The sequence below is a fragment of the Coregonus clupeaformis genome, unplaced genomic scaffold (genome assembly GCF_020615455.1).
Source record: "Coregonus clupeaformis isolate EN_2021a unplaced genomic scaffold, ASM2061545v1 scaf2561, whole genome shotgun sequence".
Taxonomy (NCBI): domain Eukaryota; kingdom Metazoa; phylum Chordata; class Actinopteri; order Salmoniformes; family Salmonidae; genus Coregonus; species Coregonus clupeaformis.
This window is the reverse complement of record NW_025536015.1, coordinates 57,240-71,775: the sequence shown is the minus strand read 5'-3', so window position 1 is coordinate 71,775 and position 14,536 is coordinate 57,240. Positions and strand designations below refer to the sequence as shown.

General features: G+C 42.3%; 1 protein-coding gene across 1 annotated transcript; it reads left to right on the top strand.

Moving 5' to 3' along the window:
- The first annotated feature begins 3,364 nt into the window (after positions 1-3,364).
- On the top strand, positions 3,365-6,447 carry LOC123488901 (ferritin, heavy subunit-like). Its single transcript, XM_045219642.1, has 4 exons — positions 3,365-3,496; positions 4,836-4,982; positions 5,461-5,586; positions 5,987-6,447. The coding sequence occupies exons 1-4, from the start codon at positions 3,374-3,376 to the stop codon at positions 6,113-6,115; spliced, it is 525 nt and encodes a 174-aa protein (XP_045075577.1). The 5' UTR covers positions 3,365-3,373; the 3' UTR covers positions 6,116-6,447.
- The last annotated feature ends 8,089 nt before the right edge of the window (positions 6,448-14,536 follow it).

The following is a 14,536-nucleotide window of genomic DNA, read 5'->3' as shown; positions in this document are numbered from 1 at the left end:
TCAGATGACCTGGCCTCCACAATCCCCGACCTCAATCCAATTGAGATGGTTTGGGATGAGTCGGACGACAGAGTGAAGGGGAAAAAGCAGCCAACTAGTGCTCAGCATATGTGGGAACTCCTTCAAGACTGTTGGAAAAGCCATTCCAGGTGAAGCTGGTTGACAGAATGCTAAGAGAGTGTGCAAAGCCGTCATCTTAATGACATTTTAGTCATTCGGTAGATGCTCTTATCCAGAGCGACTAGGGTTAAGTGCCTTGCTCAAGGGCACAGACAGATTTTTCATCCTAGTCGGCTAAGTGATTCAAACCAGCCATGTTTCAGTTACTGGCCCATTTTACATTTAGTCATTTAGCAGACGCTCTTATCCAGAGAGCCACGTAGTTAGTAAGTGCTATCATTTTTCATACTGCCCCGTGGGAAACAGAACTCCACAACCCTGGCGTTGCAAAAGCACCATGCTCTACCAACTGAGCTACAGCACTCATAACCACTAGGCTACCTGCCACCCAGATTTCCCAAATGTGATTCATGGAGCTGATTTCTTGGTGTTTTTACAGTTTTATGTCCAACAATGAAAATTCGACAGAACATTCTGGGGGCCACTTTGGCCCTCGGGCAGCCAGTTGGGGTTGGGGAACCCTGCTCTAGGCTCTTCTCATGTGATACCATTTTAATCTGTTTGCTATGTCTCACTGAGTAAGAAAGGATTTCAAACAAGTGTATTGCTTTGCCATATATCGTTTACAAAGGGTTTACCAAATAGAAGTAATATTTCATATAAATTAAGAAATTATGTGCTTTGACAGTCACTTCTTGCGCCAGTCTCATCCCCTTACTGCTTTTTTACGACGTCATTCCCCTATTTACACCCCACTTCGCAACCCACACCACTCCCGCATATCAGTTTGTAGACGAGAGTTAAGGTTACCTGCTTCAACAGTGCTTGAACGGCAACCTTATACTCGTTTGAAGCAATTTCATTTTTATTCAATTCTGTCATCCCTTTTAAGAACCAAATTAGATCGCTATCCATAACATTTCGGAACATCGTTGAAACGAACAATTCGAATCACTCACACCACCTCTTCGGACCAGAAAACCACAAGGTAAGACAAATAACATATCTAGCTAGTTAGCTAAGAATAAATACGTTTCTAAACTTAGCTGGTTGGCATAATAGTTGGATGGATGATGTAACTTAACGTAGCTAGCTAGCCACTACCGCCCAAGGCCGGTAGGGTGGCTAACTAAAATTAACTACGTTAGGTAACAAGCTACGCTAACTACGTAGCCAGCTAGCTAACGTTGCTTGCGACGATGTCAAATGCGTTGTAACGTTTGTAACGTTAGTGTAACAAGGGTGGGCTAAATTTAGATTATTTTACAATGTTAAAATAACTAACAATCGTCAATGTTATGATGGCGGTGTTTTTCGATATTATGGTTGTTTACTTCATATGACCTTGTTTTGCCAAATAATGGCGTCTGGCGCCCAGTATTGCCAACTATTTTTCTGTGATCGGCTCCTTGATTTGGGGGCGGCAGGTAGTTTAGTGGTTAAGAGCGTTGTGCCAGTAACCAAAAGGTCGCTGGTTGTAATCCGACTAGGTGAAAAATCTGTCGATGTGCCCTGGGAGCAAGGCACTTAACCCTAATTGCTCGTGTAAGTCGCTCTGGATAAGAGCATCTGCTAAATAACTAAAATGTAATAACGGCACCAATTTGACTTGCTGCAGTCCCAGACGTAGCGTTTTCTCCCCCTCTCCTGCGCACATCGCGTCCTTTGTTCTTCTGTGCCTGTGTGCGCGCCGTTACTGTGACTTCTGTTGCACAGACAGCTTCTCGTTTTCGGCAGAAGTGGGGAAAAGTCGCTAAATGCTATCAAAACTAGAAACCCTCGGTGTCAACTCCCAAAAGTCAGTTTGAAAACGAACTAACATAAATTCCCCTCGTAACAACCTAAACATTGTGAAACTTATATTCGATCAAATAAGCTTCACCTATCAAAATAGCAATTCAGTTCAATCTTGACCAAATTCGACTCATTGTCTTCCCCACCCCATTAAAAATAACCCCCTCTTCACTTGGTCTTAAAGAGAAACTGCCCCCTAAACCAACTTCTAATTTTTTAAAACATCCTAGGTGGCATCGATATAATGTCAAACATGTATTCTACTGTCAAAATTGACTGCAGTATAAATAGGATCATTTTGGTCAGTCCAAGTCAAACAGAGTTTTGTGAGACTTGTGGTCATGACTGCATCACAATGTAAATTTAAGGTTGGGTTTGTTACAATTCTGCCCACAGCTTTGTGGCAGAATTGGCATGTGACCCAATCGTAATGCCCGGGTTGTAAATGTGGGTTTAGTTTGGATATCCCTACAGGGCTAGTTGGGGACCATCAGTAAATTACAGTGTACTGTATATGGGACTATGTTAATTCCAATATTTCCACATTTCAATGACTTAACCTCAAACGAACTAAATTGTAGAAATGTATATACACATATTGAAAGCATTTAATGAGAACTAAAAAGGTGTGCAAATGAAAATATTGTCCCCATTTACACCAATGTATTGACGGTCCCGGAAGTAGCCCCCAGAGAGAGGTTTATCCGAAGTCAACCAAATTTGCTATGGTCGCACACCAGATGGCTGAAGCTAATTGGCGAAATAATAATTTGGCTAACTCTTCCCACCAATATCAAAACACGCCGGAACCAATTCTCGTTTGAATTCAGTCATAGCGCTAGCATTGCTTAATGAACCAAATCTAAAACAAGGCCAAATCAGGAAGTGCCGTCAACCTTAAAGCAGAAAGTCTGCTTAATCTGCGTGTACATATTTTGGGCGGTGTCGACCCTCTCGCTTCGCCTCTTCCTCTCTGGGTGCGATGTGCATAGATAAGGTCAGAGTAGCAAGCTAAATAGAGAAATATATTTTAGTTGTTTTACTATTTAGTGGCAGCAAGATTTACAATGACAACCACCTGCCCATCGTGTTGAAATACGCCACTGTCACAGTAGTATTTTGGGTCATGTTTTGATGTGTTAGTTGGACACTGACACTGCATGTGTGGAGATGTGCATGCTTCATAAAGTCAAAATACCTGCGAGACTCATGCTCAACTAGCCAACTAAAGGGTTACAGTGATGCCTCTCTCATAACTAAACAAACCATTTATCTATTTAATGGAATATGACCGGAGAGCGCCAACCTTCTGTAACGTTAGACTATTAATTATTGAAGAGTCGGACAATCTTCTTCACTTTGGCATCAGGGCTCTCTCTCCATGCTGTTTTTAAAGGTGCCTGGATTCATTGAACCATTGAACCAAAAAGTGTGCCCTCCTCTCCTTTTTTGACAGTTGATGTATTTCCTTTTCAGAAACATGACTTCTCAGGTGAGACAGAACTTCCATCCGGACTGTGAGGCTGCCATCAACCGGCAGATCAACCTGGAGCTGTACGCTTCATATGTCTACCTGTCCATGGTAAGAGCAAGAAAGACTGGTAGGGAATGGAGAGAAAGTAGGGAAAAAGGGTAGTCAAGGACACCAGTATGACCAATTGAATAACTGATGTTTAGTTTACAGGAACATGGAGTCATGTGGTGTAAAAGGTTTTACACCCCATGACGGTGCAGATCCAGTAGGACCACGTGAATGACTGATGTTTAGATTACAGGAACACTGAGTCATGCAGTGTAAGAAAGGTTTACTCCCCATGACGGTGCAGATGGGTGTGTTTTCCAACACTCTGGCCTCTTGCATCCCATTTAATAATATGGCTGGGCAGTATGGCCTAAATCATCTCTATTTGTTTTCAACCTTGTGGGTGATTCACTATTTTATTTATATATGTATACATACACACACTCTGAATAAGCTTTGTTGTACAATTTAAAGGTAAAAATCACTGCATTTCAAACAGTCAGCAATAATCTAATGATTTCAGGGCTTGTGAATTTTTTTCTAGGCTAAAGATAAGCCTTCCACAACCATAAGACTCACTAATAATTTAATAATTTCATCAAAATCGTTTTTAAAGTGCTTTTTTTTGCAATAATCATAGATAACAGGGGAGGTTAGCATTTTTTGGAGGGTATGATATTTATGCCTCTAACTTTCTCACTCATTTCACGATTCATTCAGGACTATCTGTAATCATGGTAGCATCCATATTAATGTAGAAGTGTTTAGAAACATTATATTCTTAATTAGAATAAAAGTGACTCCAAAATGACAATGCATTATTTACCATTCAGTTCTATTGGGCACAAAATAATCTGAAACAACCAGCAAATGCATCCAACACATTTGTAGAGTCACAAGCTTGATGTAGTCATTGTGTGCTGGGAATATGGGACCAATTACTTAACTTCTTTAATACACATATAAGTGAATTTGTCCCAATACTTTTGGTCCCCTAAAATGGGTGGACTATGTATATAAAGTGCTGTAATTTCTAAAGCGGTTGACCCGATATGGATGAAAATACCCTGAAATTAATAGTCATTGTATCATTTCAAATCCAAAGTGCTGGAATACAGAGCCAAAACAACAACAAATGTGTCACTGTCCCGATACTTGTGGATCTCATTTTATCTGCCTACTGATAGCGCAGTGATCATTGTAAACACACATTGATTCCACTGATAGCCAGGCACTTCCTATGTCAAGATAATCATTTTGATATTGGGCTTTTGATTCGGCAAACAAAGTTAAGGTCTTGTGACCAGCCTTTCCTGACGCAGAACTGGAACCAGCCAGGTAGCGTTGCACTCACTCTTTATTTACTTCCTCTTGTCTTTCTCTGTTCTCTCCGTCTCAGGCGTACTACTTTGATCGTGATGACCAGGCCCTGCACAACTTTGCCAAGTTTTTCAAGAACCAGTCCCACGAAGAGCGTGAGCATGCTGAGAAGCTGATGAAAGTTCAGAACCAGAGGGGAGGGAGGATCTTCCTGCAGGACATCAGGGTGAGTGTGATTGTGTGTGCTGAGTGCTTGCGTGTACGGCCATGTTTCGCCTGTGTGCAAATGTATGCTTTCAGTGGGAGTTTAGTGTGGGGATATGATATTGCCCATCTAGGGAGGGCCGACAGAGGGGAGGAGATTGAGGTGTGGACCCCTTATCTTTCACAGACATTTAAACCGCTGCGAGTGTCATAGAAACTGTCAGAGATAAATGTCACGGTTGCAACGGGCGTGGAGAGAACGTTAAACAGCAGCCATACTGAATCATAGAGAAGAAAAGACCGACTTTGCTTACAGATAGAGTAAAGCAAGGAGAGGTTAAGAAAACACACTGACACAACAGTGATATTTAAACTTGACTGATTGGCTTCTTAATAACCAATGTGTACTCCAGTCTGACATAAGCCAGTGGGGGGGATAGTGGTTTGTGTAGAAGTACTACTGCTGCTCTTTCTAACAGAGTATGTATGGCTTGTTCCAGAAACCAGAGAAGGATGAGTGGGATAGTGGTGTGGCGGCCCTTGAGGGTGCCCTGCAGCTGGAGAAGAGTGTGAACCAGTCCCTGCTGGACCTGCACACGGTCTGCTCTAAACACAACGACCCACACGTGAGTATATGGAGACAAGAACTATACAAAGGCAAAACACCTTCATGTTATTTGAACTGCAAGACGTTTTTAAGAATTTGTCTGAAGATTTTAAATCCGAATCTAATCCACCCACATTTCACATATAATTCAGGATATCATAAACGAGGCCCCAGATATAAAAAACCTGACGGACTTCAGGTGTTTGCGGTGTACACTTTTCTCAGTGCCAAGTCCACTGGGTCACATGACGGTTTTACTACTCTGGGGTTGTAAAAACACTTTTGTTCTAGTGTCTGGAAAAACACTAGAGATGATTAATCCTTGTTCTGTTTGTCTGAGGGCATCACTCCACTGAGTTTTGCTTACCTTTTTGTCCTTTCTCTTTCTACACCTATATTTCTCTGCCCCCCCCCCTCAGATGTGTGACTTCATTGAGACACACTACCTGGACGAGCAGGTGAAGTCCATAAAGGAGCTGGGTGACTGGGTGACCAACCTCCGCCCGCATGGGTGCCCCCCAGAACGGCATGGCCGAGTACCTGTTTGACAAACACACTTTGGGAAGGAGAGCGCATAGATGGACCCTCCATTTTCTTGCTATATCCTATAGCTGTATTTCTCTGTCTTGCTTGATATTATATCTATAAGACTGGTCTGTTTTTCTGTCAGGGACTGGCATCAATCAAGTTATTCTTGAATCCTTAGTTTTGCACTTAGTTTGCACTATGTTATTCCCTCCAGTTTAACCTCCAGTTCCTATAAGCCATTTCCCCAGGCCAGTAGCCCTTCTCCTCTCTCTTCCAATTGACTGTCTAGCCTGCTTGTGTTTTTGACGGCAGTTGTCATCAAACCAAATAAATGAAACCCTCTGGATTCTGATAGGCCTCTTTGTCATATTTCTGCTGAGGTGTGTGTATATAAAGATTAGTCTAAATGGTCTCATCATTCAGACATAATTTAGTTAAACACTGATCAAAACTGGTCTGATGACACAATGAATGAAATAAAGACAATTCAAGGATGATATTTAAAGATGTGAAAAACTACTGTAGCTAGAGAATTGAGACTGACTGTAAAATAGCAGACTGATATTTATAAGATGGAATATTAAAACAAACTACTGCAAATTCTGCCGATTCACACTTCAATAATATGTATGCATGAGCAGAGAGCTCCAGTGACTCAATGCTCCTGTTAAGAAACCTCACACTTGAGTATATCTGAAAGGATTTTATATACTGTGTGTGTGTGTGTGTGTGTTATATATATATATATATATATATATACACTGCTCAAAAAATAAAGGGAACACTAAAATCGCACATCCTAGATCTGAATGAATGAAATAATCTTATTAAATATTTTTTTCTTTACATAGTTGAATGTGCTGACAACAAAATCACACAAAAATGATCAATGGAAATCAAATGTATCAACCCATGGAGGTCTGGATTTGAGTCACCCTCAAAATTAAAGTGGAAAACCACACTACAGGCTGATCCAACTTTGATGTAATGTCCTTAAAACAAGTCAAAATGAGGCTCAGTAGTGTGTGTGGCCTCCACGTGCCTGTATGACCTCCCTAGAACGCCTGGGCATGCTCCTGATGAGGTGGTGGATGGTCTCCTGAGGATCTCCTCCCAGACCTGGACTAAAGCATCCGCCAACTCCTGGACAGTCTGTGGTGCAACGTGGCGTTGGTGGATGGAGCGAGACATGATGTCCCAGATGTGCTCAATTGGATTCAGGTCTGGGGAAGCGGGCGGGCCAGTCCATAGCATCAATGCCTTCCTCTTGCAGGAACTGCTGACACACTCCAGCCACATGAGGTCTAGCATTGTCTTGCATTAGGAGGAACCCAGGGCCAATCGCACCAGCATATGGACTCAGAAGGGGTCTGAGGATCTCATCTCGGTACCTAATGGCAGTCAGGCTACCTCTGGCGAGCACATGGAGGGCTGTGCGGCCCCCCAAAGAAATGCCACCCCACACCATGACTGACCCACCGCCAAACCGGTCATGCTGGAGGATATTGCAGGCAGCAGAACATTCTCCACGGCGTCTCCAGACCCTGTCACGTCTGTCACGTGCTCAGTGTGAACCTGCTTTCATCTGTGAAGAGCACAGGGCATCAGTGGCGAATTTGCCAATCTTGGTGTTCTCTGGCAAATGCCAACGTCCTGCACGGTGTTGGGCTGTAAGCACAACCCCCCACCTGTGGACGTCGGGCCCTCATACCACCCTCATGGAGTCTGTTTCTGACCGTTTGAGCAGACACATGCACATTTGTGGCCAGCTGAAGGTCATTTTGCAGGGCTCTGGCAGTGCTCCTCCTGCTCCTCCTTGCACAAAGGCGGAGGTAGCGGTCCTGCTGCTGGGTTGTTGCCCTCCTACGGCCTCCTCCACGTCTCCTGATGTACTGGCCTGTCTCCTGGTAGCGCCTCCATGCTCTGGACACTACGCTGACAGACACAGCAAACCTTCTTGCCACAGCTCGCATTGATGTGCCATCCTGGATGAGCTGCACTACCTGAGCCACTTGTGTGGGTTGTAGACTCAATCTCATGCTACCACTAGAGTGAAAGCACCGCCAGCATTCAAAAGTGACCAAAACATCAGCCTGGAAGCATAGGAGCTGAGAAGTGGTCTGTGGTCACCACCTGCAAAACCAGTCCTTTATTGGTGGTGTCTTGCTAATTGCCTATAATTTCCACCTGTTGTCTATTCCATTTGCACAACAGCATGTGAAATGTATTGTCAATCAGTGTTGCTTCCTAAGTGGACAGTTTGATTTCACAGAAGTGTGATTGACTTGGAGTTACATTGTGTTGTTTAAGTGTTCCCTTTATTTTTTTGAGCAGTATATATATATATATATATACATATATACAGTGGGGGAAAAAGTATTTAGTCAGCCAACAATTGTGCAAGTTCTCCCACTTAAAAAGATGAGAGAGGCCTGTAATTTTCATCATAGGTACACGTCAACTATGACAGACAAAATGAGAAAAACAAATCCAGAAAATCACATTGTAGGATTTTTAATGAATTTATTTGCAAATTATGGTGGAAAATAAGTATTTGGTCAATAACAAAAGTTTCTCAATACTTTGTTGTATACCCTTTGTTGGCAATGACACAGGTCAAATGTTTTCTGTAAGTTTTCACAAGGTTTTCACACACTGTTGCTGATATTTTGGCCCATTCCTCCATGCAGATCTCCTCTAGAGCAGTGATGTTTTGGGGCTGTCGCTGGGCAACACGGACTTTCAACTCCCCTCCAAAGATTTTCTATGGGGTTGAGATCTGGAGACTGGCTAGACCACTCCAGGACCTTGAAATGCTTCTTACGAAGCCACTCCTTCGTTGCCCGGGCGGTGTGTTTGGGATCATTGTCATGCTGAAAGACCCAGCCACGTTTCATCTTCAATGCCCTTGCTGATGGAAGGAGGTTTTCACTCAAAATCTCACGATACATGGCCCCATTCATTCTTTCCTTTACACGGATCAGTCGTCCTGGTCCCTTTGCAGAAAAACAGCCCCAAAGCATGATGTTTCCACCCCCATGCTTCACAGTAGGTATGGTGTTCTTTGGATGCAACTCAGCATTCTTTGTCCTCCAAACACGGCGAGTTGAGTTTTTACCAAAAAGTTCTATTTTGGTTTCATCTGACCATATGACATTCTCCCAATCCTCTTCTGGATCATCCAAATGCACTCTAGCAAACTTCAGACGGGCCTGGACATGTACTGGCTTAAGCAGGGGGGACACGTCTGGCACTGCAGGATTTGAGTCCCTGGCGGCGTAGTGTGTTACTGATGGTAGGCTTTGTTACTTTGGTCCCAGCTCTCTGCAGGTCATTCACTAGGTCCCCCCCGTGTGGTTCTGGGATTTTTGCTCACCGTTCTTGTGATCATTTTGACCCACGGGGTGAGATCTTGCGTGGAGCCCCAGATCGAGGGAGATTATCAGTGGTCTTGTATGTCTTCCATTTCCTAATAATTGCTCCCACAGTTGATTTCTTCAAACCAAGCTGCTTACCTATTGCAGATTCAGTCTTCCCAGCCTGGTGCAGGTCTACAATTTTGTTTCTGGTGTCCTTTGACAGCTCTTTGGTCTTGGCCATAGTGGAGTTTGGAGTGTGACTGTTTGAGGTTGTGGACAGGTGTCTTTTATACTGATAACAAGTTCAAACAGGTGCCATTAATACAGGTAACGAGTGGAGGACAAAGGAGCCTCTTAAAGAAGAAGTTACAGGTGTGTGAGAGCCAGAAATCTTGCTTGTTTGTAGGTGACCAAATACTTATTTTCCACCATAATTTGCAAATAAATTCATTAAAAATACTACAATGTGATTTTCTGGAAAAAAATTCTCAATTTGTCTGTCATAGTTGACGTGTACCTATGATGAAAATTACAGGCCTCTCTCATCTTTTTTCAGTGGGAGAACTTGCACAATTGGTGGCTGACTAAATACTTTTTTCCCCCCACTGTATAAATATATATATATATATATATATATATACACTTAGTATACCGAACACCATCCTAATATTGAGTTGCACCCCCTTCCGAGAAACTGTTGAGCGTGGAAAAACCAGCGCGTTGCAGTTCTTGACACAAACCGACCACGCCCGGCACCTACTACCATACCCGTTTAAAGGCACTTAAATATTTTGTCTTGCCCATTCACCCTCAGAATGGCACACAGACACAATCCATGTCTCAAGGCATAAAAGTCCTTATTTATCCTGGCTCCTCCCCTTCATCTACACTGATTGAAGTGGATTTAACAAGTTACATCAATAAGGGATCATAGCATTCACCTGGTAAGTCTATGTCATGGAAAGAGCAGGTATTCTTAATGTTTTGTATACTCCGTGTATATCCCAGTATATTGAAGTTTATTCCAAAATGCTTTATACACATTTTCACATGTGTTTTTTCATCAGAAGTGAATGCTTATGGATACCTTTGTGTGTAAAACGTTACCATGGATGTGGGTACTCAGACCCGCTTGAGACACTGCCACCTCCCATGATAAATTCAGATTTTTTTGTGGCCCCCACACCCATCTAAGTTGCCCATCCCTGATATAGGCTATACTCTGCACTGTATCTACGAGCTGTTGGTTAGAGTCACGTGCCAATACCAGAGTGGGCACATTCGCTATATTAACTCAATATTTTTTTGTAACAAAACCATCTGTTGAAATGTGATGGAAACCTATTTAACATTTAACCGAAAATATTAAGATTTGAGATATATTAAAAAGGTTTTGTTGCAAAACTCTATATATCCATTGTTTAGCTGGAATGGAATATTCGGTATCTTGTAGATTTTACATAGATATATTACTTTATTGATACATAAAATTGATGTCACAAACATGTCCATGTGGTTGATACCAATCCATTAACTCCATTCCAGCCATTACTATGAGCCGTCCTCCCCTCAGCAGCCTCCACTGATGTACACTGAGTGTACAAAACATTAAGAACACCTTCCTAATATTGAGTTGCACCCCCTCCCCCCTTTTGCCCTCAGAACAGCCTCAATTTGTCGGGGCATGAACTCTACAAGGTGACGAAAGCGATCCACAGGGATGCTGGCCCATGTTGACGCCAATGCTTCCCACAGTTGTTTCAAGTTGGCTGGATGTCCCCATTCTTGATACACACGGGAAAGTGTTGAGCTTGAAAAACCCAGCAGCATTGCAGTTCTTGACACAAAACGGTGTCCCTGGCACCTATTACCATATCCCGTTCAAAGGCAGTTAAATCTTTTGTCTTGTTTCAATTGTCTCAAGGCTTAAAAATCATTCTTTAACCTGTCTCCTCCTCTTCATCTACACTGATTGAAGTGGATTTAACAAGTGACATCAATGAGGAATCATATCTTTCACCTGGTTAGTCTATGTCATGGAAAGAGCAGGTATTCATTTTAACCAATCAGCATCCAGGATTAGACCCACCCGTTGTATAAAATGTTTTGTACACTTAGGGTGTGTTCGTGAATTCACTCTGGCTATCTACTCCGATTTCAGAGCACTCTAGTCTGAGTATGCCAGAGCGCAGAATAACTGATTAATTTACAAACGCTCAACACCCGTTGAATATGGCCGGTGTCAGTAAACGTTGGCAAAAAAGCATAGTTAAATTGTTGCCAGCAGCACAGTTACAGTCACCAATGCTCTGGCTAACATGAAAACAGCCTAACCAGCTCTGCTAAGGTGAGTAAAATGATCAGAGTGAGCTGTTCTCTCATTTGTGTCTGGAAGTAGCTAGCAAGCTAGCCAACGTTAGCCAGTTAGCTTGGGTGTTTGACTGCTGTTGTTAGGTCAGAACACTCAAATCAACCCTACTCCTCGGCCAGAGTGTCCTGAATTTACGAATGGAAATCTGACAATGCTCTGAATTTAGGAACGCCCAGAGTGCACTGAGCGCACTCTGGCACCCCAGAGTGAATTCTACGAACATACCCTTAGTGTACAGGGGGGGTCTATGACATCATCCTATCTAGGGTTCTATATCTATGATCACCAATGTGTCATTTGTACATATACATTTGTCACATTTGACAGTAAAACCTTGCAGTGCTACTGTTTTCTCTGTGAGTGAGGTGGATATATGGTATTTTGCAACAAAATATGATAGTCTCTCTGAAATGAAACCATCTAATAATAGATTTCAAACAAATACATGTCTGTCATTTAATAACCATACCCTGATTAGATGGGGTAAAACACACCAATCTCTCTCTTTATGTAATCATGTCAACTGTCTATTTGGGGCTACGGTTTGTTTTGGACAGAACCATAGTAACAGTGTCAAAAACAGGATGTGATGCTGAGGAAATTCCCAAGTTTCATTTCCAGTCAGAACTGTTTTTATTAGTCAGGAAAGGAGAACTGGCCACGCAGCTGGCATTCACTGCCAACAAAACATTACTGTGCTGCAAGGTTATAATTGAAAACGAAAACGAATCATGAAAAAACTGTTGCTCAAACACATATGCACATGCATTTATTCTGACTCTACACACACACACTTACATACAATCATCATATACACTGCTACTAGTCTGTTTATCATATATCCTGATGCCTAGTCACCTTACCCCTATACACAGTTGTAGTATTTTTTTCTAAACTTTGGGCAAATATTTCATGTGGTTTTCAAGCTTTTGGGGGGGGGTTTCAAGCTGCTGAATCTGGCAGGTAAATGCGTCCAGGAGATTCAAAAAGGTGTAGCTTGAGTATCACTCACTATCTATCACTAGCTAACAAGGGAGAAAAAACGTCTAGGTAGCAGCTTACTTGTACTACTAAAGTTGAAAAGCATTAGATTGGTGTAAACATGGGCGAGATAGTTTACTTCTACCATATTTTTTGCACCAGTCTGGACACTATTCCGTTTAAATCCAAGTCAGATTGAGATTTACTTTATAATTTAAACCTAACCTTAGCTCTTGAGAACCAAAGGCCATCCAGCCATGGGTTCTCATTTGAACAATAACAGCGGGGGTCAATGTTATGTGTAACTGTTAATATTCACCGCGTGCAATATGGTTTTGGAAACCTCTACTTTCATATCACCCCAAAACTATTTTACAAATATAAAAGATACACAGATTCCCACTGAGGTGTTTTGCATTGCACTTCCTGAACAAACAAAAAAATGTTGGCTTGAATCTGTTACACAGAACACCTCAGTGAAATCTGTGGTAAAACAGCTAACAGTAAGTGTATCTTTTGTGTTTGTAAAGTTATTTTTGGATAATTAAGTTGAGTGTTCAAGGTTTCCAAAACCATATCACAATCACGGATTAATTGATTCTAGATAGAGTGTTTCACACTTGACCAAATCACTTCAGCTAATCAAAAGGGACGTGGAATGACTCCAATGTAGCATTGGAGTCATGAGAAAGGGCTAACCTAACCTATGACCTGACCAATCACTTTATGTATTACTGCCCCCGTTGTGACATCCCAAAAAAACACACAAAGAAACTGTACAACCCAAATTTATCCTAGCCTCCCACACATGCTTTATGTTCTTAACACTAAAACTGAAACTAAAAATACATATTTTTTATACAACTTAAACTAAATAAAAACTAGGAAATCAGGTCTGAAAACTAACTGAAACTAAACTGAATTCAAAATAAAAATGTAAAATATAATAATAATAATTGTTTTGTTACCTTTCAAAATTCAATTATTTGTTAACACTTCACACTAAGATACTATTTTAAGTGTGTTTTAAGTACAGGTAACACCTGAGTAAATGAGGGATACAAAGTATATTGAAAACAGGTGCTTCCACACGTGTGATTCCGGAGTTAATTAAGCAATTAACAAATACCATCATGCTTAGGGTCATGTATAAAATGCTGGGCAGGCCATTATTTTGTCTACCATGGCTATGCCCCCGTAGGATGGCAATGCCCCCATCCACAGGGAACAGTGGTCACTGATCTGGTTGGCTGATGTGACGAGTACTGAGGATACGAAGAGGCAGGACGCAGACGTAGGAATCAACAATGTAAAGGTTTACTTAACACTGAGCAAGAGAACAACAAAAGAGCGAGTACATGACATAACACTAACAATCACACACAACACTGAACAGTCCAGGGCTATATAGGGGTGGTGATGAGATGAGGTGCAGGTGCGCTGGAGGTGATTAGGATGCGTTGGGTTTCCATTCCGGTGTTGCCAAGGTATGACACATGAAAAGTGGGTGAGACACGGTAGTGAGGGGGAAGGAGCAGCCGGTACGATACCTCATTTATCTGCCGGAGGACCTTAAACGGCCCCACAAACCGGGGGCTCAGTTTCTTGCAGGGCAGGTGGAGAGGGAGGTTTTTAGTGGACAGCCAGACACGATCACCAGGCTGGAATACGGGGGCCTCACTGCGGTGGTGGTCGGCTTGGTCCTTCTGCCAACGAATGGCCCTCTGGAG